This window comes from Myxocyprinus asiaticus, chromosome 46 (assembly GCF_019703515.2).
Source record: "Myxocyprinus asiaticus isolate MX2 ecotype Aquarium Trade chromosome 46, UBuf_Myxa_2, whole genome shotgun sequence".
Classification (NCBI taxonomy): domain Eukaryota; kingdom Metazoa; phylum Chordata; class Actinopteri; order Cypriniformes; family Catostomidae; genus Myxocyprinus; species Myxocyprinus asiaticus.
In genome coordinates, this window is record NC_059389.1 from 9,088,356 (window position 1) to 9,112,861 (window position 24,506).

The following is a 24,506-nucleotide window of genomic DNA, read 5'->3' on the forward strand; positions in this document are numbered from 1 at the left end:
GGGCATTTTGACCAGATCAACCAATGCACTGAGTTTGGGCGAGATCATCTAACCAATATTTGTCCAACCAATGGTAGACTGGGATGTGTTTGAAAATATGTTTGAAGACACTCATTATTATTACAGTTTTGTTTTTCAGCAGACACTTCACCTTTAAGTTTCATTATATTTATTTATAAAGTAATAATTATTCTCTGAAAGAGATGATTCTGAATTTTCTGATTCAATAAAAAAGTATTGAACATGTACCTTGCAAAGATGACTGTTTCCAGGAAATAGAAAACCTATGTGCCCATAGCCACATAAGTTGCGTAAAGCATGATTGAGAACATGCTCCTTCACAGGTCTTGAGGTTCATTAGACGCTGATTCACTGTGAGCTGTTGGACAATGATGAGTCGGGACAAATCACGAGTAGAGGTGCTGCTGGAGGATCCACCATCATAGAGCTTAGTTTTCTCAATAACAAGTTAACTTTCAGTAGTTGTTTCGATGCCCCACCACAAAAGATCCGGCATTATCTTGAAAGGGCCCAATGGCGTTATCAAAATTTTTGCTACCCACTCTGCATGAAAACTCTGAAGGGTTACCTTAAAAGAAGAGGAAATCAAGTCAACAGGAAAGGTAAATCACAAATACAATTTCTTTCATGTTTTTTTTCCAAAGATGAGCAAAATATATTTGAAGATTATGCGTGCAATTCCTGTGCCACTGTCTTCACTAAACAGCAGCGTTGGGCAAGTTAAGCCCAAAATATACTTCGGTTTTGACACGAATGCTTAGCGTCTGCATACAGTCGAATGCTCAACTTTCAAAGTATACTTAAGTTGACTGTGAACGCATACACAGCCTGTTGACGCATACACGCTACGACTGAAATATTATTTTCTTCAGGAGTTTAGAACATGTCTTAATAGTCCTTTAGACTCAAGTTATACAAATGCATCTCCTGACCACTCACATGCACTCTTTACGTGCACATCTACTGTTGTTGTTGCCACCTTCGTCTTCTGTTGTTTAGCTGAGATTACATCATCAAGCGCTTCTTCGTGACAACAATGGCTCAACTGTGAGTGTTGCCACCTTGTGGACCCACTTTTTAGTGCAAATAATTCCAGGTGCATACGCATACTGCTCTTTCAGAGCATGCGCGGTTAGAAAAATCGAGCTGTACGCATTCAGTGCTCTAGCAATCTGCTCATAACTACATTTGCGTCACTCTTCATTTGCGTTACACATCCATTATGCACGTAAATTGTGTACATATTACTGATTACTTCATCGCAAAAGTAATCACATTACTAAATACTTTCTGAAACACTTTTTGCAGAAAATATTTTTTCCTCTAAACTGATTCAAAATAATGTCTGTTATAATGTCTATACACGCCTTTCAGCTGTCACAGAAACACAGACATACATTTAAGCATACATCATATTTTAATTCATATTTAAAAAATATGAATACAATCATTTAGAAATACTGAATCTGTAACCCAAGAAATGTACATAAAATTAACTTAATTAAAAATAAGTTACTGTAATCAGATTACAACATTTGTAATGTAATGCATCACACTAATTTTTTGGCAGAAAATAATTCGATTTTTATTTAAATGGGATCTAAATTAAAAAAAAGAATAATAATTTTAAAACAGGTTTCCTGCCATTGTTTAAAAACAATACATTGTTTTATGTCATTGGTTTGTTGCTTTTGGGCTGGTTGGGATGCTCAAACAAACAGAGCAATGTTCTGATGCACAGAGTCACAATATTTCAACAGAAATATCAACAGATGAATGGCTTACTTGTCTCTCCATATAAAGCTGTGATAGGAGAACTATTGTATTATCGAGAAAATGACTCATCACTTTTAAAATAAACATCAAAAGTAATTTAGTAAATATGAAACTTGAAAAAAACAGATGTTAAACTGGCATATGGGTTATTAGCAACAAGACAATGTTAGCAACTCTCTTAATTTTTGTCTTAGTACTTGAAATGGAAAAGGAGCATTTTATAAGGGCCTCAATACATTTTTATTTTTTTTATTTATTTTTTTTTACCTTATTTTAGCTTTATTTTCATCCTTTTTTGTTCCCAAGTGAAACCCAGAGTCAGACTAATTCAGAAAGCAAACACAGATTCTGGCGGGTCTCGGGTGAGTTGTTTGGCAACAGGATTTTACCCTCGTCACATCAACCTGACTTTGTTTGGAGATGGGCAGCCTGTATCTGATCATGAGATCACTGGAGGAGATCTGCTGCCCAATGGTGATGGGACGTACCAGATGAGGAAGAGTCTGGAGATCAGTGCAGAGGAACAGAGAGAGAAACACAATTACACCTGCTCTGCTACACACCTCAGTCTGGACAACAAGATGGATGTAATTTTGGGTAATGAGCTCAAATAGGACAAGTGCATTATAAAATTGCTTTTGTGATAAATGAAAGTCTGTGTGACTTTTTTTTTTAAAAAAATTTATCATGCTTCAGAGAATCCAGGGGAAACATTTGAGCAGGAAGTTGTCTTTGTGCCTGTGGTTGTGCCATTGGTGTTGGTAGCTGCCTTAATTATATGGTGGAGAAAGTGCATTAGAGGTAAATCAAGAAATGAAAAACACAATGAACAGCCCGTGGAGCTAATTAAACTAAACCTGATCTTTTCAGAGCTTCAAACATTGTTCCAATTTTAAGCACTTCTGTTGTTAATTTATTTTTGTGTTTTCCTGAATTGTGTTGTAGCTTCCTCTTCAAGTGAATACTCTGCTTCTAGTAAGTATTTTCTGTGTATTTTATGTATTTTTGTAGTTGATGTGTGTTTATAAAATAATCTCATTTAACAGTTAAATGTTTTACAATTAAATTCGTGATTTAGGATTTTTGTTGTTATTGTACCCCAAGAATATAACCGCACATTTTATGTAATTAAATATTTTTGACCTATTGATTAAATCTGAAATTCTTTTTCAGCTACTGAAGACAGTGTAGAATTATCATAAAAGTTTATAGGTAAAATGCATGCCATAATTTGATATAAAAAAGTCTGTCTTAGAATGTTTTTCTTTCTTTCTTTTTTTTATGCACACAATGCCCATAGAAAACATCTAATGGAGTATGTATTTAAAGGCCAAAAAAAGTGCATTAATGTGTTATGTAAAAAATGTCTCATAAATGGTGAAGAATTAATTGTTTTCAATAGCTTTTTTATGATTTTGCTATGTTTACATTTAATGTTTAAACTGTCAGTGAAATATATGTTTGGAACTGGATGTGTTTTAGAAATAGAAACATTTTGGACAATAAGGGCACATATACAAATATATATTTTTGCAATATATTTTATTTGTAAAAAATATAATACATGTACAATATTTACAAATGTATTTAATAGGAAAATAAATTATCTGATAAATTACTGCAAAAGTAACAAACAAATAAAGTCTTCATTTTTCGATGAACACTCAGTGACCATCTGATTTTGGCATAAGATGACTTTGGACCTCAAATCCTCCCCATTATGTTCTTTATAGTAAAAACTCTTGATTGTAGTGTGTAGCATAATTTGTCATCATGCAGGGAAACTGTTAATGGAAAGAAAGTGTTTAGATTCAGAAATTCAGCACAAGGTGAAAGAAACAGGGTTTCTGCATGTTTCATTAAGCTTAATGTAGACTTTTTAAGACTCACCGCAACCTGAAGAAAATCATTGAAACAACTTGCATTAAATTGTTTAATCTTAGTCTTAAAATTTTATCTTTGTATCTTTTCTATCCAATATTAAACTGTAAAATCGCACAAATTCATTCAATGACAAAATGCTGTTTGATAAATTATTAAAAGTACGGGTGCTTTAATCCCAATGCAACAAATCAAGAGAACACTTAAGAAAATAACAAAACAAAGTCAAAAGCATCCTTACCATAAAGGACTGTGCATCTCTGGAGTATGAGGTAGATGGAAAGTTTATTTCCGTTTGCTGTACTGAATCTGTGAAGGCAGTGAATGTTGGACAGCACTGGGCACCATCCTGCAAAAGTCCTTGTGGCCCATCCAGACACCAGGTTCCTGGTAAAGTCCCACTTTGAAGCCTTTCTGATTGATCTTGTGAGTTACAGCAATTTGTAGTTGTTTCATGGTTGTAGAGCTCCTCATTGTGCCCAAGCTGAGCTGACAGATAGGAGATGTAGCTAATGGTGAGTCGAAGGGTCTCGATCTTGGTCAGGGTTTGTCCAGGAGGTGCTACAGAAGGAGGCAAATAGGTTTGGAGATTATGGAGAGCTTTGGTCAGGTCCCTCATCCTGAGCTTCTCTCTATCGCTGGCCGTCTGGCGCTTCATTCCAGGGTTTTTGGATCTGGAACGCCTCTTTTCTTCAGCAGGCAGAACTATTCTGGGTTTCTTGGCAGGTTGGCTGTCAATGTCAGTTTTTCCTGCCACCTCTGGCTGTCTTCCAGTTCCCCGCCAGCCCACAGGAGGAGAAAAGCATCCAGAGTCAATGGAGGTACTTGGAGAAAGACTGCCACAGGCACTATAGTACCCAGCATCAGAAATGGTAGATGACTGCTCATATTCAAAATGGCATTTGGTTCCTTGTAGCATAAATGGAGAAAAGTTGAACTCCATGGTTGTGATCTTTCCAAAGCTGAGGAGATGTTTCCTTCTGGTTCTCTAGTGAATGCTGATGAACTGGAAGCAGCCGCCCAATATATCCTGGATGAAAAGGTGTGATGTTGCACCTTCAGAAGGTGCTTAAGAATTTCAAAGAAGCAAGGAGACATCACACCAGGGGCAGGGGGTCTCTGGGAAAGCTCACATCACAAGCACAAGTGGGAGGTTGTGACTGCAGTGGTAAGATAACATTTATTGAAGGACAAGTTCAATATACATTTAGTTACACTGTAACCTGCAATTGTTTCCTTAAAGGAATATTCAGGTTTTAATCAAAGTTATGCTCAATCGGCAACATTTATGGCACAATGTTGATTACCCCCAAAAAACAATTTCGACTTGTCCCTCTTTCCTTTAAAAAAAACAAAAAAGCATCAGTCAAGGTTACAATGAGGCACTTACAATGGAAGTGAATGGGGCCAATATTTGGAGGGTTTAAAGACACAAATGTGAAGCTTATCATTTTATCAAAGCATTTACAGTAATTCTTCTGTTGAAACATGTTTATTAGTTTAAACTGTCGTTTTTACGGTCGTTTTAGGGTTTAAGGGTTGACAACGAAGTTGTAAAATTATAAAGTTATACCGAAAAGGTTAGTAAGTGATTTCATTATACTAAAATCATGTTACACTATGCATATTGTTTACGTCTTGTGGCTATACTTTTGAATCAGTGAGTATTTTAATGTTTACATATTGTCTCCATTTACTTCCATTGTAAGTGCCTCTTCGTAACCCAGATTTTTAAAGGAGGGAGAAGTCTAAATATTTTTTTGTGGTTATCAATATTGTACCAAAAATGCTGTTGATTTAGCTTAACTTGTATTGAACCCGGAATATTCCTTTAAGAAGTCATTTCTACTTGAGCTAACAAAACAAAAGTGCTGTTGGTGTATTCACATTGAATCGGTGATATTATTTTTGACTTAAATCAAATCAATTAATTTGGATATTACTAAATGAAGCACTTTTTTTTACATAGATTTAGCTTGCACTGAACAGTGGCAACTTATATTTGTTTCTTCAATTATCTATTTCTGCTTCATTTAACCTACAAAATTACTATTGTTAGTGTAAACTAATCTGTCAAGTAAATGTAGTCAATTATTTAAAGGAATAAAACCAATTAATTTCGATGTTTCCACATGAAAAACTTTTTAATGTTAGCGAGACATTATTTTGATTTAGTCAAATTATTTATTAATAGACATAAATGTGTGTTCATTAAGTTTATTGTTGTTTTTTCTATGAAAGATAAAGGTTTTGGCATTGCTGTTTTCAATTCCTCTACATCATGAAAAGTTTTTTTTGTTTTTTGTTTGATTAACCCTGTCATTATGAGGCAAATCCATACAGTGGGGGAAAAAAATTAACCTTTAAAATATGTGCTTCATTTGGTAACATCTAACATCAAAAATATTTTCTGCTCTCACTAAATGAACCTGAATACATTAGGTTAAACCAACAAAATGCATTTTTAGGGTAAGATCAGGTGGAAATTGCCCTAAAAGGCAATAATGGCAGGTAACGACTTTTTACGATGCACACTGAAAAAATGTTAACCTTAAAATGTGCTTCATGAGTCAACATCTAAATAAACAGGTTTTATTCAATTCAAAACTTCTATTTAACATCAGGGGTCTTTCACATAGAAATAGTTCTTTAGTCTAATGATTGCAGGTTTTTAAATGTCTTATATTCAGCTTAACAAGCCTGCTTTCTCAGAGTAACACCTCTTTTCATGAAGTGTGTAGCCTGTAATCTGTCAGTTGTTCACAGTTCTTTGTTTAGACAACTGACATTTCCATCTGAGAGCCTCATGAGAACTGTGGAAGGACAGTTATTTAGAACAGGGCCCAAAAACTTGCTTGCATTGCAATTACTGTTTATCACGTGTCTGCTTTTTGACTCGATAGAAAATGAAATCTGGACTTTATTTTGTGGATCCAGTTGTTGTTTCCTTTTCTGAGGTGTTAGGTGACCTCTTCTCAAGCCTTGGCTTGTGGATTACAGCTTCAGTGTGAGTAGCTCCAAGGAAATGGTTCCCAGACCACAACGTGTCACTTTTCGCTCCTTGCAGTGCTGACCTGAAATAATACAATTTTTACGATGTCCAAAAGGAATGTTAGTTTGAAACAGGATCAGACATTTTTTTAAAAATCTTGAATGAAAAAGCTGGGACATCTGACTTGTGGATAAGGGCACAAAGATGGTCATAACATTATGGTCATGTTTCTTCGCTTTTAAAACAGCAAGGTTGAAGAATAGAGCTAAATCGCGAAAACTAATAGAATACTAGACAAACAAACAAATAAACAATTAAAAAAACACACAAAAATAGCTTTACATCAGAAGTAAGGATAGTATGTGCTCATAACTCATTAAACTTGTCACTTCATGCTTTAAATGTTGATTTGAATTATCAGACCTCCCTGCAAATGAGTGCACTTCTTCCATTTCAAAGCCTTTCTTAGTTTTTCCTAAAGCATTAAAGGTCGATTAGCACATCTATGTGAAATGTTTTTCTTATCCTGCTCGGTTAAATGTTGATTTCAGGCAAACAACTAAATTGTCTAAATCCTTTCCTCCCAGTGTTCTGTAAACTGTGTATTGAGCTTTACATTACCATATCAGTCACAGGTCAGGGTAACTAGAGCAGAGTCTTAGTTCTAATTACCTCGGTATCTAACACCTTGAAACGCATGCAGTGTGCCAAGCCCTCTCTCATTAGAGTATTATGAAGATAAGGATGCATGAAGTTCAAGCTTTTGAAGGAATAATCCGTCCCAGACTTTGAGGTGCGAGGATGCTCTTTTTGTTGACCTGTGGTATATTAAGAAAGAGGCTCTATTTGCACAGGCCTGATTAGTACTTGGTTGAGATCTTTGTGTTCAATTACGGCAGGAAGAACTTTGGGAATATCATGTATTTATCATGTTTTGTTTGTAGGGTTTAACCCCTTAAACTCTGGTGCATTTTTGGGCTGCCACCCACAATTTTTCAGACTCAAATTTAAAAGCTCACCATTCACATATACTTTGGACAAATTGCAAAAAAATGTGTCTTATTTTTTAGAGAACCGTCCAAATAAAGAAAATAAGACTCCAATTATTCATAAATAATATTGTATGTGTTTATAATCTTATGATAAACAGAATAAAAAGAAAAAACTATTATTGTTGTCCTAACTTTGTAAACATGTAATTCTGGTTCTGTTCACTCAACCTCACTTTGAAAAGTCTCCTTTTATTCCACTAGGTTGCAGAAAGCACTAGAAAAATATTTTTTTTCTCTATCACATTCCATCACAATATACAGGTCTGAAATGTAGGTGGTGCTCTAACGCATTTTAGCCTTCACTGATTCACTCGTCCATAGACATTCAGTCTAATTTTCAGTTCAAGCACCACCCTTGTTGTTTCATTGAATATCTTAGCCTCTGAGTGGACTAAAAGCTCAATCTAGGTGTCAGCTAGCTGAGATACTCCCCTTTGCCAAGATATAAAACATTTTATCATCAATAGTCGAAAACATATTTTCTGATGATTTGTTTTGCATGCTATTCCTTCTGGATGCCATATTTTTTTCTGGACATCTAAGATATAACATTGGATTATTCAGCCAAGCAAGCTCACAGACAAGTAAACAATGGCACATTTTCAGAGAATTTCCTAAGGTAAAAGCATATATAACGTTTTTAGCTATTTGGAGCTTACAGCAGCAGTTATTGGAGCATAAAAGAGAGACGTTTGTATTTGATGACTTACAGAAATCATATTTCACTTTGTGATTCTTTTGAAAATCTTTCTAACTGTGGTATCAGGGCAAAATTAACCTGAGAGTGAGAGCTTTCATTTGATATATGAGTTGTCCATTTATGTGCTATATGAAGGACTTTTATTTTTGTATAAATATTTCTACCCCATTACCTCTGGGGGCACTAATTTTCAACACAAATTCTTTGAGGCCTTATTTTGTTATTTTAAGTAACATAAATGCAGAAGTGATGGTTATCTCTGAAAAGTTCAGATTCTAAGCTTTCAAATGATACCTTAAGCCTGACTTATGTATACGAAGACTTACATTTTTTAAGCGTAAACTTTTTTTCACAACATAGTGCCCCCCTTTGGACCTGCCATCAGGTCCATAGAGTAGGTTTGAGTATAATTCAGTCACAAAAATACATTTCTTTTTTTACATTAACACAAATGCAAAGCTGTAAGTCTATACATTTTTACTTATACCTTTGACTAAGATATACATTTGTTTGCTAGGATGTTTTTAAGGTATGGTTGACTGATTTGGGCTTTTCAATGGCCGATACCAATATTAATATTTTGTGAACTGAGTGGCTGATAGCTGATATTATGCCAATATTGTCACAGTCTGTCTCCCTCATGTTCTTCAAGGACTCTTATTTTGAAGTTTTCCCCTGATTACATCTCCCATAGATCACTTCCCGCATCACTTCCATCTGCTCAACCTCACCTGTATTCCATTCCCTCATTTAGTTCCTTGTGTATAAATACCGTCTAGTTTTGTTCATCCATTGTCAGTCCTTGAAGTGTTACGTTGTGAAGTTAGTTTGTGATGTATAGCTTTATAGTTTGTTCCACTCCAGCGATTATAATTAAAAGATTCAAAGTATCTATTCCTGCATCTCTTCCTCTCCAGTACCCAGCGTTACAAATATACTGTTCACTATTGAAATTACTGATGGCAAGTACATTAATAAAATTATTGATATTAAATGAAATTATTTATTTTACGCAATATTTATTCAAAAGAGTTATTGGTCAATATAGATAATCTGACGGCCAAATATCCGACAATAAATTGGCCTGATATATCAGTCACTAATCACTCATTTAGAGTATTATATATGTATGGAATAGTTCCAGTTAATTCATTATGCAACTTTTATTTCTTATTCAGTCAGTTAGACAGAGAACAAAATCATAACAATACAGGTGCTGGTCATATAATTAGAATATCATCAAAAAGTTGATTTATTTCACTAATTCCATTCAAAAAGTGAAACTTGTATATTATATTCATTCATTACACACAGATTGATATATTTCAAATGTTTATTTCTTTTAATTTTGATGATTATAACTGACAACTAAGGAAAATCCCAAATTCAGTATCTCAGAAAATTAGAATATTGTGAAAAGGTTCAATATTGAAGACACCTGGTGCCACACTCTAATCAGCTAATTAACTCAAAACACCTGCAAAGGCCTTTAAATGGTCTCTCAGTCTAGTTCTGTACGCTACACAATCATGGGGAAGACTGCTGACTTGACAGTTGTCCAAAAGACGACCATTGACACGTTGCACAAGGAGGGCAAGACACAAAAGGTCATTGCAAAAGAGGCTGGCTGTTCACAGAGCTCTGTGTCCAAGCACATTAATAGAGAGGCGAAGGGAAGGAAAAGATGTGGTAGAAAAAAGTGTACAAGCAATAGGGATAACCGCACCCTGGAGAGGATTGTGAAACAAAACCCATTCAAAAATGTGGGGGAGAACCACTACGCACAGACGTATGCAAGACATGGGTTTCAGCTGTCACATTCCTTGTGTCAAGCCACTCTTGAACAACAGACAGCGTCTGAAGCGTCTCGCCTGGACTAAAGACAAAAAGGACTGGACTGCTGCTGAGTGGTCCAAAGTTATGTTCTCTGATGAAAGTAAATTTTGCATTTCCTTTGGAAATCAGGGTCCCAGAGTCTGGAGGAAGAGAGGAGAGGCACACAATCCACGTTGCTTGAGGTCCAGTGTAAAGTTTCCACAGTCAGTGATGGTTTGGGGTGCCATGTCATCTGCTGGTGTCGGTCCACTGTGTTTTCTGAGGTCCAAGGTCAACGCAGCCGTATACCAGGAAGTTTTAGAGCACTTCATGCTTCCTGCTGCTGACCAACTTTATGGAGATGCAGATTTCATTTTCCAACAGGACTTGGCACCTGCACACAGTGCCAAAGCAACCAGTATCTGGTTTAAGGACCATGGTATCCCTGTTCTTAATTGGCCAGCAAACTCGCCTGACCTTAACCCCATAGAAAATCTATGGGGTATTGTGAAGAGGAAGATGCGATATGTCAGACCCAACAATGCAGAAGAGCTGAAGGCCACTATCAGAGCAACCTGGGCTCTCATAACACCTGAGCAGTGCCACAGACTGATCGACTCCATGCCACGCTGCATTGCTGCAGTAATTCAGGCAAAAGGAGCCCCAACTAAGTATTGAGTGCTGTACATGCTCATACTTTACATGTTCATACTTTTCAGTTGGCCAAGATTTCTAAAAATCCTTTCTTTGTATTGGTCTTAAGTAATATTCTAATTTTCTGAGATACTGAATTTGGGATTTTCCTTAGTTGTCAGTTATAATCATCAAAATTAAAAGAAATAAACATTTGAAATATATCAGTCTGTGTGTAATGAATGAATATAATATACAAGTTTCACTTTTTGAATGGAATTAGTGAAATAAATCAACTTTTTGATGATATTCTAATTATATGACCAGCACCTGTAAACTGGCAGGGCTGGTTAATTGTTTAATTAAGTTTTAATTGCATGTTGAATTTGCTTTACATGCTGGAATCTGGGTATATGTTGATACTCATTTGTTGAAGCCCATTATCCAAATTTGGATACTAATTTACATGTAAATAACAGGGAGAAAAAGCTCAGAGCTTTGTGATACTGCTGTAACTGCCTAACTGTCTTTTGATTAGGTTGATCTTACATTGTTGCAACATATTAAGTATAAATCATGTAACAAAAGCTAAATGGTGACTATATATACAGTATATATACAGTATATATATATCGGGAGAACCGGGACATTTCTGGGGACAATGGGGCTAAGGAGGGCTGCAAAACGGTGCCGCTATATTTCCCGAAGGGGGCCGTGATATGCAGAAAAGGAAAGCGACACATATACACTTGTCATTGCAGTCTCTTGGCACAATCATGATTTCAAGCTCGATTACACTTCCTATTGTGCCATCTAGCGCTCTGTGCATGCGTACCACTCAACCTTTTATGTTATTTTGCACATTCTACCCTTTTCTTCTTATTTGCCAGTTCCAGATGTGGCTTTTTCTTTGAAAGTCTTCCTAAAATGCCAATATCTCAGAGTCTTCTCTTCAATACTGCAGATGGAACTGGTGTTTGGCATGTACTGGTCATTAAAGCTGCCAGTTTAGGATCTGTAAGGGGGCTGATTCTAAAATTAGAGACTCTTGTCCTTATTGTTGTGCCTCTGGGCTGTCCATTTCCCTCTCTATCCTGGTTAAATCCAGTTTGGTTTCTTCTTTCAAGAAAGTAGTGTATGGAATAGCCTTCATCTCTCAAAAGAACAATAGACTGAAGAATTTCTAGATGGATTTTTTTTTGGCAATTTTTACTGTATTTTACTTATGTTTGGGCAATAGTGGCACAGTGTGTCAGGAGTGAAACAAAATGAGAGAGCTGGGGCAGAAAAAAGACTGCTAAGCTATTTGGCTCTACAATGGTGCCCTCTTCTGGAAACATTAGCTCAAGGAAGTAACCATATTCAGGATTGGGGGGACAAAATGTAATAATTTAATTATCAACCATGGAAAATACATATCATAAATACATATCAGTAGACCACTTTAAAAATGTTTAAAAATAAATCCTATTTATTTAAAATCTTAATTTTGAAAAAACATTCATGTCTATGTTGTTTGTAAACTATCGTATTAAAAAAACAAACAAAAAAAGTCAGAACCAAAATATTGTGATAAAATGCTTTATTATAAATATCAATAAATTAGTATTATTTTTGTACAAAAAAAGATAGCATACAAAATATATAATATTAAAATAGAATATTAAAATGATATAAAGCAATATATTAAAATACATTAAATACTGTACAGCTGAGTACACACAATAGTTTTGGCATATACAGAGTTTCATCCCCAGAATTCTGGTGCTATGCTGGGACAGTGGACGGCTTTGCTGTAGTGCTACAAAGAGAGGAAAAGTTGGTAAGTTTATTTTATTTATCATATAGAGCCTAAAATATAAGTTAAGCTAACACAGTGTGCATGCAAGCTGAATTTAACTGGATTGAATTTTCAAATACACAAGCATAAAACACAGCACACACCTGGTATACCGCAGCTGTATCCGTATACAAATGAAATTACAATAGAGACTCCAAGCTTGAGTTAAAGGAGTCATCATAAGCGGGTGTCTCCATGCCCATGTAAACTTGACAACGTTCCACTTCTTTTGTCCTCAACCTGCTTTCTGTACTGAAGTTGCTTTGATGCTGTTCTTGGTATGCTGTAACCCCATCTCTAAATCCCCAGTACTTTGGAATTGAACTGGACCAGCAAAACCCTTCGGTCTGGTTTTGAGATGAATCTTGGTATCTAGAAGTTCCCAGGTCCCTCATTTTGCAGAGAGACTCTTCGCTGAGGCCCAACTGAGATGACAAGTAGGAGATGTAGCGGATGGTGAGACGAAGAGTCTCGATCTTCGTCAAGGTTTGGCCGACAGGAGCCACGGAAGGAGGTAAGTAAGTCCTGAGATGATGGAGAGCTTTCGTCAAGTCCCTCATTCGAAGCTTCTCCTTCTCGCTGGCACTCTGTCTTTGCTTGCTAGGGTTCTTGGAGCGTGTTCTTTTAGTACCTTCACGAGAACGTCCACTGGCCTCATGTAAAGAACCAGAGATGGGTGCCTTGGTACCACCGAGGTGTCCTGAGTGAGGTGGAGAAGAAATGTTCTGCTGTTGGACTGAGGGAGAGAAGTCCATGTAGGAGGTGGGAGACACTGCTTCAGGAGACGAGATGTTGTAGAATTCAGAGTCTGAGCTCGGGCAGCTCCAGGAGTTCTGTGCGAAGTATCTGAGAAGAGGAGAGGAAAGATCCATTCTGTATGGTTAGAGAGAGTCAGATGTCTGAGGATTTGCTGGAGAAAGGTTTTATACAAGGCTCAGGCCTCAGAGGTGTGAAGTGACACCTCTGCAGGCTTCTCCAGGCCACTGCTGTCTGTCTCAGACTAGGTTACTATGTTCAGTGTGAGAGAGAGAAAAAGAGAGAGAGAAGTCCAGTCCTGGTCTGAGAACCTAAAGATATGAGTCATCAGGTAATGTGTGATTTTTCACCCCGAACCTATAACTTTTTTTCTCTAGTACTGTTTTTAACATCAAACACTCCAATGCTGTTTGGATTTTTCTTCATTCATAAATAGACACAAGATAAAGAGGAATTTTAATATGCAAACTTGTTAAAACCAATTTAAATATGCTTACTTGTAAAAAAAACAAACAAAAAAAACAACTGTAACTGACAAATTTAAAAAAAGTTTAGATACTGTAAATTAAGCCAAATTTCTCATGAAGAAAAAAAAAGATATAAAATATAATGACTTAAAATATATATTATATTATATTATATTATATTATATATTACCGTATATTATATTGTATTATATCATATAAAAATATAAATTATTCCAAATAAACATACATAGATTTATATGCAATTCTATTATTTAAATAATTTATTGAAATATATTCCCCTCAACTTTCTGGATATTTGGATTATTGTCACTCGATAAATAGAGACCATAAACTGGCTTTTTAATATACTAACTGGTTAAAAACAAATATGCTATATTATAACATATATTCATAGTTTTTAAAGTTCAGATAATACTGTAAAGAAGGCCAATTTTAAGTAAAAAATTAACTATAAGTAAAACATAAGATGTTAAATATAATGACTTAAAATATTATTATATTTTATTATATAAATGCCAAATAAAAATACATTTATACATATTTCAAAAATTCCAGAAAAATGTATTTATATAATTTATTGAAATAATATTTATTTTTATATTAATGATGCCTTTCTGGATATTTTATTTTATTTGGATTATTCTCAGTCCATAAACTGGTATTTTAATATGCTAATTTATTAAAACCAAATATGCTACATTGTAACTGATCAATAAAAATAAAAAAATACAAATATTTTAACTGACATATTTTTAAGTGCAGATAGTATTGCAAATTAAGTCAAATTTCTCACGAAGTAAACATATGATTATTATCATATTATTATTATTATTATTATATTATATTATGCCAAATAAGCATGCATTCATTTATATGTATCTATAATATAAATTATATACTTGATTTAAATTATATAATTTATATATTCATCTCAGCTTTCTGAGATTAATAAGACACCAATAAGAGTTTGTCTGTCTATCTGTCTCTTATGTGTGGTCAGTGGGTCATACAGTTGTTTGGGGACAGAGACTCTGGTCTTGCTCTCACAGCCAAGGTGTTAAGTGACACCTCTAATGGGTCACATAAAGGCAAGTCCACTGGTCTGTTTTTTGTGTGAACCTATAATGGAATTTCACACCACACATGTAATGAGGCTGACTAAACAACATTAAGACCCATTACACCAATACACTGTCATTAAAAATAGAAGGACCCTTTTCTGACAAAAAGCCACATTTGAGAAATAAATCCTCTTGATATGACTGGAAAATGACAATGTCCCCCCCCCCACCCCCCCCACCACCCATGATACAAGAATTTGATTTTTTTTTTTTTTTTTTTTTTACAATTGTTTTAAAAGGAGTATACTTTAGCTGACATTTCATGTCAACTTCTCTCATGTGCTGTTAACCTTTGAAATATCTTGGTAAAGCAGTAAACATTTTAAAATAAAAAAAACCTGATTTGAAACTACTTTCTTGAAAACCGTGTTACTATTTAGACTCTTAGAAGGTTTGTGGGAGAGTGTGGGAGTTTTGAAATGCCACTGTTTAGACTGGCACCTAAACATGGCACCTTGAGAACTACTAGGTGCTAAACCTGTGAGAGACAGTTCATGAGTGTCTCCACGAACTCTCTGAGCTTAAGAGGTCAAGTCTTGTCTACCTAATAGCACTTTGTGCCATTTTAAGTCATGTTAATCATCAAATACAAAGAGAAAATTAAGTAAGTAATAAGTAACATTCTGTCTAACATCTTTTGTGTTCCACAGAAGAAAGAAAGTGATACAGGTTTGGAACGACATGAGGGTGAGTAACTGATGACATAATTTTCATTTTTGGGTGAACAATCATCTTAATGGTGAAGTGGTAAGACAGTGCTTAGACATATTATGTGTTTGAGCACATTGTTGAGATATTTGTGCTAGCATCATTTTTGTACCATGACATGTCCTTTCGAGGCCCTAGAATGACCGTTGTTATTGTGAACTTACCTAACCCTGATCTCACCCTCTGGGAACCGAGAGGTGCCAGGCCTGTGGTGGTCTTTGGCACCTCAGAGGTGCAGTGGGTGAGACAGTTAGCATGTATTAGTTTCCCACCAGAATCCACAGTCCAAGTGTTCTCATGTGCGCAACATCTTAAGAAAAAGAAATTAATAAAAAATCAGACTTCCTTTTTTTGCCTTAATTTTTCTATACAAACACTGATGAAACTGGTGTCCCTGACGCCATTTAGAAACAACTTATTTTGAATTGTGCCCTCTCTTAACATTCTCATGGGAACAACTTCATTTTTTTCCTCCTCGTGGTGTGCAGCATTTTGCACCCTGAGTGTGAATCAAAACAAAACATCTTGAAACAGAGGTGCTGCAAATAAGGAGATATATGACATTGTATTGTGAGAACAGCAGAGAGGTATGTGGTGCCCACTCTGAAAAACTGAACATAGGACAATTTACATAAAAATGGTTTACTAGGGATTTACGTACACATTTGTTCTGCTAGTGTTTCATGAAACAGGCCCATTGAGTGCATGAAATAACTATGTACACACCTAAATCTCACAGTGTTTGATGTTGCCTTGTGTTTATAGTACAGCATCTTTAAAGGCGTCGTATGCTGTTTTTTCAGTGTTAAAATACTTTCTCCTTTCCCAACATAATATCCAGAGACAACTATAAATAAGCCTTTCATATGTTGGTTCCCTCAAAAAGTGTAAAAATGGTGCTTCTGTGGCATTATCAAATCATTGCTCTGTTTGTTTGACCATCCCGACCAGCCCAACACAGCAACATTGGCTCAGACAATGGCGTGAGTTTGGGGCAGGATTTTTCATTCGTCAGTCCAATTGAAGACAGGACGAGTTTTAAGTTTTAAGTAATAAAAGAAAAGAAAAAAGAAAGTTAAAGTCATAATTTTTACAATTCTTTTTGGTGATTCTAGTGGTGCAGAAATTAAACTCAGGCATTTTGGGCTGCCGTCTGCAATTTTTCACAGTCAAATTTAAAAACTCACCATTTACACATGGTGTGGACTAATTGCAAAAGATTGGTCTCATTTTGAAAAGCTTTAGAACTGTGGACTTAAGGCAACAAAATATACTATACAGTCACATTCCTGAGAATGAGAGCTTTCATTTGATATATGTTTTGTCTATTTAACTGCTATTTGAAAGACTTTTATATTCATATTAATATTTCTACCACATGACCTCTAGGTGGCGCTGATTTGCGAAGCGAATATTTTCAGGCCTTATTTTGTTATTTTATGTAAAATAATTGCAGAAATAGTGCTAGAAGTGGGGTGGTATGCAGTACCTGCACTTCTATAGTTTACTCTACAGCGTACCGGCAGTTTTTCTTGCGTACCACCACTTCTCAGAGTCTGCCAGTACGATGTAATGTCTTCATTTAATGTAAGTCAGTGATTCGATGAGGCCAGCCAATCACTTTTATCTGATCTTCCAAATGATGTTTGATAAAATCGTGGCAGTAAACATCCGAGCCATCTCTGCACAAAACTCAGCGGTGAGTTTAACAACACTCAACACGTGCAACAGCATCGGCGGTCGTCAAGCGATCCGTGGTCCGGTTACGGAGGAATACGCATGTTTAAGCTTGTCTGGGCATAGTTAAGTTACACTCTTTTCCAAAACATGAACCAGCAATTTTTAGGTGAGAACATTTTATCGCATCTTATTCAATCAAATGTATTTATGCAACTTGTTTATCCACTGGGTGCAGTCAAAACTACAGACTTAAAAATACTGTCAAAGCTGTTACAGAGGTGTTGCCAGCTCATATGCACAACCTTTTATACACAGGAAAATTTGCTTTTTATTCTCAGTTCTTTTCTGTAGTGCTCATAAAAAGATTGTGAAGTGCCACTGAACTTGCCTATGCATATATCCTGACAGTGTTTAGTTGTATACAGGTGTGTGTCAGCATTCAGCGTTGACCTGAACATCATCAAATCAGTTTGTTCATCGTTTCTTATGATTATTTATTATCTGCACAAGTCCTGTGTGTAAATTCATGTGTGCAGGACAAGAAAAGGCTAATTGTCCCCTCATTGAATGGGAGGATAATAATAATAACAATAACAATAACAATAACAATAATAATAATAATAATAATAATAATAATAATGATAAGGAAAACAGACATAATGCTCTTTTTTTCCAGTTATTAGGCTACATAATTTTGTGTAAAAAGAGCATTCTACATTAGATTTCCATTGTTCTCTTATGTGGGTTGATATTGTCAAAGATACAGACTAAAGCTAATCAAAACCTATTTGTTAGTTGAGGGTGTGACGTCATGATTTTTATTCAGCCAGATCTTAATAAGGAATTTACAGCCAGATTCAAATGTTAATTAAATACATCTTTTAATGTAATTATATACTATTTTAATGTAAATAAATGCATAATATTAACAGTTTTATTTTTCATGTTAAACATGTTAGTTACAATAAATGTGTTAGGTAAGATTCAAGCACTGTGCAGAAGTGATGGCTATCTATGAAAAGTTCCGATTCGAAACTTTCAAACTATTCCCGTATGCCTGACTTATGTATTCGGAGACTTGAACATTTTAAGAGTAAACAGTTTTTGCGACAAATGCTAGCGCCCCCTTTTGCACCCGCCGGGTCAGCAGAGTTGAAGAAGTTTAAACACATTACCTTTAAATTAAACTATCTTTAACAACTTTTTTATATGTTTGCTAGAGCAAACAACACTACTCAATAGTGCTGTCAACTGTTAAACCCACGTACACCACATGCCCCACGCCCACTTCCACAGTTCCAGTGACCGTAAGCACTGAATAGCTTCTACTGTATGTGTAAAAACTGAAACCTCTCAACCAAGCGAAAAAGGACTCTTCTCCAGCTCAGTTTCACAGGTTTTGTTGTTACATCTTTCACACAGTTGCTAAAAGCCCAGAACAGAATGAGCTGGCAGGCAAAGCAGAGGCTGATCCTCTGCCAGTGTAAATATTCAGCCAAAAAAAAGAAAAAAAGAAAAAAATAACTGTACAAATCAGAACACATACATGTTTATTTTTATAATTCATCATTTACAGTCACAAAACAAAAGCATCAGAACAGACAAAAGATACAATGAAAATATTTCTGTGACAGCCAGAATATATATATATATACATTATATATATAAGTAGTGGTAATAAATTAAATTCTTACAAATAAACTTACAATTCATTATTCTGAATGTATTATTCATTATGCATCAGTTAGCACAAATTAAATTATTTATCACCCATTCTTTCCTTTTAATTGAACCCAGAAATGTCATTTTTATAACATTGTTTTATACTACACATTTACCAGCACTGTTAAGCTCTCTTTGATCAGTTTTTACTGCAATATTTATCTCGTTTCCTTTTCAGAAGTGTATCAACTTTTGAATCTGTCCCACCTTTGAGGTGTAAAGTAACTCCGCAACCCTTTGTTTCAGAGTGGTTCACGTATTGTACAGAATTTGGTATTTCAAAGCAAAACTGTGATATAATGGCATGCACAACTTCGTTTATGAAGCTTTTATAAAATATGATGACTTATTACTGCCATAATGTTTGATTTGTGTGGGGAAAAAACACACTCAATAACATATAACTAAAGTGAGGATACAGGTTACCAATGACTATGGTCTAACCATTTTTATTTGCAGTGAGACATACATTAAATCATCCAGTCATTTTGTTTCCTCAACAACACATTGAAAAAAGACACAAACATTACATACATGCAACTCAGTCAACAACAAGTACAGATATGTGGCCATGTGAAGCACATGTCCATGTTGGTCAATAGAATTGAACTGACCACTGTCCAAGTTAACTAGCTTTTGTTTTATTAAGTTTATCAGGATTCCACAGGATTCAAAATTATAAAATATAGAAATAAAGAGAGAGAAAGAAAGAAAGAGCGATAGAGAAAGAGACTAAGAAACAACACATTTAGTGTGAAAGGCAAGGTAAAGTGGCCAAAAATATAGCATAGCATTTTAAGGTGCACTGCAGAAATTGGGCAATTACAGTTAATAAAGCAAAAATAAAAAAATGGAGGAAGCAGAAGTAATCATTTCCACCATGACTTAACAAACACAACTCAAAGCTTACATTCTGCACTAAGCATCCAAACGTACAGGAACAACAGACCAAATAATATTTAAATCAGTCTCATTGACACAGGACACTTGGCGAACACCAGGATAGAAATACACATTTATTCAGCGGCTGTTATATCATAAGCAAAGGCAGAGGTTGAGAAGCTAGCTGTTTGTGTAAGGGCAAAATATAAGCTATAGAATAAAAAAACAAGAACATTTTCAACAGTACCTGAATTTTTCCACCAAGAAATGGCACAAGATTGTGACTTCTATGACTTGTCAATGTGAAATCCAATTCATTACCCCATCCACGCAAATCTGGGACAATTTTCCCATTGTTTTTTTTCTATAACATTCCCTGTAGGCTTTCCTGGACCTATATACTGTAACTAGTGCAGATTATTTTGTGCCTGCTTTTGAGGCTGCAAATGACCCAACAGGCTCCTTTCACATCTATTAAATACCAGGCATATCATTACATTAGTGTTTGACTTGGGGTTGATCCATCATTTGGTTTGTCGAGTTGAACATTGGAGTTTATTGACATTATATCACATTTATTCCAAAGCAGAACTTTAAGTAAAGGAATTTCCATATGGGGATTTGAACGTCTCTTTTAAATATATGGAGTAATTTCAACTTTTTTAAATGAACCCAGTTTTGTACATGCCAGCAGTTGTTTAACTCCACACTTATAGCCGTATCTAATAGGCTGGACCAACGATTTGGCTTCAAATCCTCACAGCAAGATCTTCTTCCTGGTCTCGGGCAGTTTCAGGGCAAGCACTCCGCCACCAACCAGAGCACCAAATGACAGGAGAATGGGGATAACTTTGGTAATGCCTACAAATGAGGCAAAGATTGAGCTCCCCAAGATGGCCGCCAACTTACAAGTGGCGTTTAACACTCCAAACGCTGTGGCTCTGTAAATTGAGAAAAGACCATGAAAGAACAATGCTAAACTGCTAACAAGCTAATGGTTGTCACTGGAGTTGATCGCTTCCATTAGCATAACAAAACAATTCTGCTATGGCTACTTCACTGCTTTTAATTACATTCATGCATTTTCCAGACACTTTTTTCCAAAGTGACTTACAATGCATTCAGGGTATACATTGCTAGTAGAATACATGTTTCCTGGAAATTGTACCAGGGAGTTGCTAGTCTAGCACCATGCTTCAACACCAGTTACTGGAACTGCTACAGAGGTTCAAGAGCTTATAGCTCAAGTACATATCAAAAGACATTTTATGCTGTATACATTAGTAATACCTTTTGGAAGTTGGGTAGAGCTCCACAGTGACGACCTGAATGCCGTTCCATGCTGCCACGCTAACCCCATAAAACAGACACTGCCAGGCTATGATGGCTGCCTGACTGAAGCTCAGGAACAGAAAGAAGGTGCAGCCAGCTGAAATAAGCATTGAACCCCCTGAAAAGAGAAGCGCAAGTACTTTAAAACAGGAAGGGTTTTTTCAAAGAATCTTGTGATTAGCAAGAACACTAGCTACTTGGATTGCTACCCACTAGATCTAAAAATATATACTGTACACTATCTCTTAAAGTAGTTTAGGTTTGAAACCGTATGCTTCTACTCAGGTCGGGTCTTAGCTGGTTTATGTTGGCCAAGCTGGTCTTCAGCTGGTCTACTTGGCCTTCTAGCCTGAACAAGTTTGTCTTCAGCTGGTCTGGCTGGTCTCCAAGCTTAGCCAAGCTGGTCTTAAGATGGCCGAGCTTGTCTTCAGCTGGTCTCCAAGTCTTGCCAAGGTGGCCTTCTGCTGGTCTAGCTGGTCTCCAAGCCTGGCCAAGGTGGTCTTTAGCTGGTCTAGCTGGTCTTCTAGCCTGGCCAAGCTGGTCTTTAGCTGGTATAGCTAGTTTCCCAACCTGGCCAAGCTGGTCCTCAGCTTGACCAGCTGACAAGTGCCCAAAACACCTCTAAAATCAGCAAACCAGACCAGCTTGACCAGCAAATCAGCTTAAGATGGACTGTCATATTAAATAGTATTTTTGGCTTGAATAAAACAGTTAATTTAGATGTTACCACATTTTTAGGTTACCCAACAAAGCATTTTTGCAGTACATAAAGGTCCGGCTTACCTATCATCTTGATTCTTCCAATCTTGTCCATGAAGAGTGCCGAGATTATATTTCCAGGCAGCACAGCCAAACTACCCAAGAAGCTGACCAAGTAGATGAGGACATCATTCTCCTCATCATAGTCTAGGTGGCATCCCTTCTTGTTGTGCAGGAAAGTAACATTCTCGAAAGTACAGTCAATGAACTTCTCTTTATATAAATCTGTGAAAATGATGAAGAATCAGTGAAGCCTGATGCCCCATGACATCTAGATAGTGGGTAAAATCTTCAGTCCTAAGATCTTATACCTGTCTTATTGAACACAGTGTCACGGAGGGTGCAGTTTTCAAAGAACGTTTCTGTGGATCTGATGTTCTCAAATAAACAGTCCTCAAACAGAGAGTCTTCAAACTTCACAGACTTCATCTCAATGTTGATGAACCTGCATGAAATTCCATACCACACTTTGAGATACTGTTACTTGCCAGTTGTGAAAGCATTTGCAAAAAATGGATATCATGGATGATTTTCATGTCATGATGTGGAGAACGTACTTGTCATTGATGTATTCTCCCTCTTTATGAACTTGATTCTCTAAGGAGAAGTTGAAATGAAATTGCTCAACCTTCTCCCTGTGAAATACTTTCAGCTTGGATTCATACTCCTCATGTTGGAGATGTTTGATCATGTCAGGGAACCACACCGAAAGCCCGTAGTAACTGAAACATACCACAGGAAATATTCAAGACAAAGTTTATGGTTAAGGCTCTTCTACAAAGTAGAAGAAGCAATACAATTAATAATTATCTTAAGTTATCTTGGATTTATTTTCTTTGGTGCATAAAATGTTTAGTTACTCCAGACAAATGACCAAATATTAAAAGTGGTTTACCTGAATGCCATTGTGAACCATATGATGGCCATTAGCAGAGTTGCAAGTCTTAGATCACGACCCAAGAGGGACAAAACATTCTTGAGGACCTGAACACAAAAATAGTTTACTTTTAAATGACATATTGGGGGAAAAAAGGATGGTAAGGTCCTGCTATACTGCTAGCTTAATAGTTTACCAGCTTGGTCAGTGTCAGAGTCCGAACCACCCATCTCTGGAAAGCAGTTCCAGTTGCGCTTTGAATCTCAATAAACTCATCCTCCTGTGTTTTTGGAGTCTTGATCTGAGTTACCTGGACAATATGAATTCAGTGATGCAAACTTTTATACAAATTAATTAATTAATCATGTGTATTTTTGATAAAACCAGCCTTCTCAACAATCTAATGGGGGGCGAAACCAGTGTTTTTATCTAGCGCACATGATCAAATTTGATACAACTGTAGATGTAGATCCAATGCAAAATGCAATAACAAAAGTAGCAAATCAGCTCTTAACAGTTATGAAACTCACAGTAAACACTCTCTCAGGTTCTCCTTTTGCTCTCCAGTTGGTGTCATGAACCTGTTTAAGGATCATCCAGGCCTCATCATGTTTTGCATTCTGGAGAAGTCAGAGACAGTTATATCATTTTTGTCAGAATATTATTCATAATGGCATTGTGTTGTGAGAGTGCTACATATTCACAGTTTGACAGCAAGTCATTTTGTATTTGGCCTGATTTATTTAATCAACACCAAGACAACCATAAATGCACTTATATTTCTAAATAATAGAACTACATTTGATATAAGTGAAGATTTGGTTGTGTACCTCCAGCAGGAAGCGTGGGCTCTCAGGCATGAACATAAGCCCAACAAAAGCTGCGACTGCTGGAAGAGCACAGACCAGCATAAACACTCTCCAGCTGTGGAACTGGAACTCTGTGCCCATACTGAATCCCCAGCCTGAAAAACAGCAAAACTTTGTTAAGTAAATATAAAACAAAATCATGCATTGAGATGTGGTACATCATTTAAACATGCTTAAAACATTTGGCCTTTTCACAACTCCACAATTTGTTGCAGTTTTGATCTGTACTATTATTTTTATTTTATTTTTTTCAATTTTAGATGGTTCAATTGGTGTATATACCATATCTAGGGATGATGCCCCAGGCAGTGAAGGAGGCATAGATGCCTCCCATCATCCAGAACATGCAGAGCCAGCTGAGATGCTCCCCCCTCTTATCCATCTGCAAAAACTCAGAAAAGTATGAGTACACGATTGGGACGGATCCTCCAATCCTGCAAAAGAACACAAAGCCACAGTTAACTTACTTAAAGGAATAGTTCCCCCAAAAATGTAAATTCTCTCATCATTCACTCACCCTCATGCCATCCCAGATGTCCATGATTTTCTTTCTTCTGCTGAACACAAACAAAGGTTTTAAGAAGACTATCTCAGCTCTGAAG

General features: G+C 36.1%; 4 protein-coding genes across 6 annotated transcripts in view; 1 reads left to right on the forward strand and 3 right to left on the reverse strand.

The window, feature by feature from the left end:
• Nucleotides 1-284: 284 nt before the first annotated feature.
• Nucleotides 285-3,300, forward strand: LOC127435916 (T-cell surface glycoprotein CD1c-like). 2 transcript variants are annotated; one of them, XM_051689726.1, is made up of 4 exons: nucleotides 285-623; nucleotides 2,104-2,394; nucleotides 2,494-2,598; nucleotides 2,743-3,300. In XM_051689726.1, exons 1-4 carry the CDS (start codon nucleotides 569-571, stop codon nucleotides 2,823-2,825), a joined length of 534 nt encoding a protein of 177 aa, XP_051545686.1. In that variant the 5' UTR covers nucleotides 285-568; the 3' UTR covers nucleotides 2,826-3,300. The 2 variants fall into 2 exon arrangements, with proteins under 2 accessions (XP_051545686.1, XP_051545685.1); XM_051689725.1 differs by having other exon boundaries at nucleotides 2,494-2,755.
• Nucleotides 3,301-3,767: 467 nt separating this feature from the next.
• On the reverse strand, nucleotides 3,768-4,621 carry LOC127435686 (mesoderm posterior protein 2-like). The gene is made up of 2 exons (XM_051689321.1): nucleotides 3,920-4,621; nucleotides 3,768-3,782 (listed from the first exon to the last, which is right to left on the reverse strand). The coding sequence occupies exons 1-2, from the start codon at nucleotides 4,619-4,621 to the stop codon at nucleotides 3,768-3,770; spliced, it is 717 nt and encodes a 238-aa protein (XP_051545281.1).
• An 8,229-nt stretch (nucleotides 4,622-12,850) lies between these two features.
• Nucleotides 12,851-13,582, reverse strand: LOC127435915 (mesoderm posterior protein 1-like). Its single transcript, XM_051689724.1, has one exon. It carries the CDS (start codon nucleotides 13,580-13,582, stop codon nucleotides 12,851-12,853), a length of 732 nt encoding a protein of 243 aa, XP_051545684.1.
• A 5,414-nt stretch (nucleotides 13,583-18,996) lies between these two features.
• The window catches only part of LOC127435900 (synaptic vesicle glycoprotein 2B-like), a 52,648-nt gene continuing 47,138 nt past the window's right edge, over nucleotides 18,997-24,506 (reverse strand). For both annotated transcript variants that reach the window (XM_051689697.1, XM_051689696.1), the window contains exons 4-13: nucleotides 24,187-24,338; nucleotides 23,866-23,999; nucleotides 23,566-23,655; nucleotides 23,232-23,345; nucleotides 23,054-23,142; nucleotides 22,716-22,880; nucleotides 22,470-22,603; nucleotides 22,183-22,383; nucleotides 21,358-21,517; nucleotides 18,997-21,008 (exon numbers count right to left, since the gene is read on the reverse strand). In XM_051689697.1, the coding sequence (XP_051545657.1) occupies nucleotides 20,825-21,008; nucleotides 21,358-21,517; nucleotides 22,183-22,383; nucleotides 22,470-22,603; nucleotides 22,716-22,880; nucleotides 23,054-23,142; nucleotides 23,232-23,345; nucleotides 23,566-23,655; nucleotides 23,866-23,999; nucleotides 24,187-24,338 (1,423 nt within the window). In that variant the 3' untranslated portion in view covers nucleotides 18,997-20,824. The remainder of the gene's footprint in view (nucleotides 21,009-21,357; nucleotides 21,518-22,182; nucleotides 22,384-22,469; nucleotides 22,604-22,715; nucleotides 22,881-23,053; nucleotides 23,143-23,231; nucleotides 23,346-23,565; nucleotides 23,656-23,865; nucleotides 24,000-24,186; nucleotides 24,339-24,506) is intronic.

Excerpts from the sequence above, each read along its gene's own strand:
- LOC127435686 (XM_051689321.1), bottom strand. The coding sequence starts at position 4,621 with ATGGAGTTCAACTTTTCTCCATTTATGCTACAAGGAACCAAATGCCAT.
- LOC127435915 (XM_051689724.1), bottom strand. The coding sequence starts at position 13,582 with ATGGATCTTTCCTCTCCTCTTCTCAGATACTTCGCACAGAACTCCTGG.
- LOC127435916 (XM_051689725.1), top strand. The coding sequence starts at position 569 with ATGAAAACTCTGAAGGGTTACCTTAAAAGAAGAGGAAATCAAGTCAAC. Across the intron at positions 624-2,103 it reads AAATCAAGTCAACAGGAAAG|TGAAACCCAGAGTCAGACTA; the intron begins GTAAATCACAAA and ends TTTGTTCCCAAG. Across the intron at positions 2,395-2,493 it reads CAAGATGGATGTAATTTTGG|AGAATCCAGGGGAAACATTT; the intron begins GTAATGAGCTCA and ends ATCATGCTTCAG.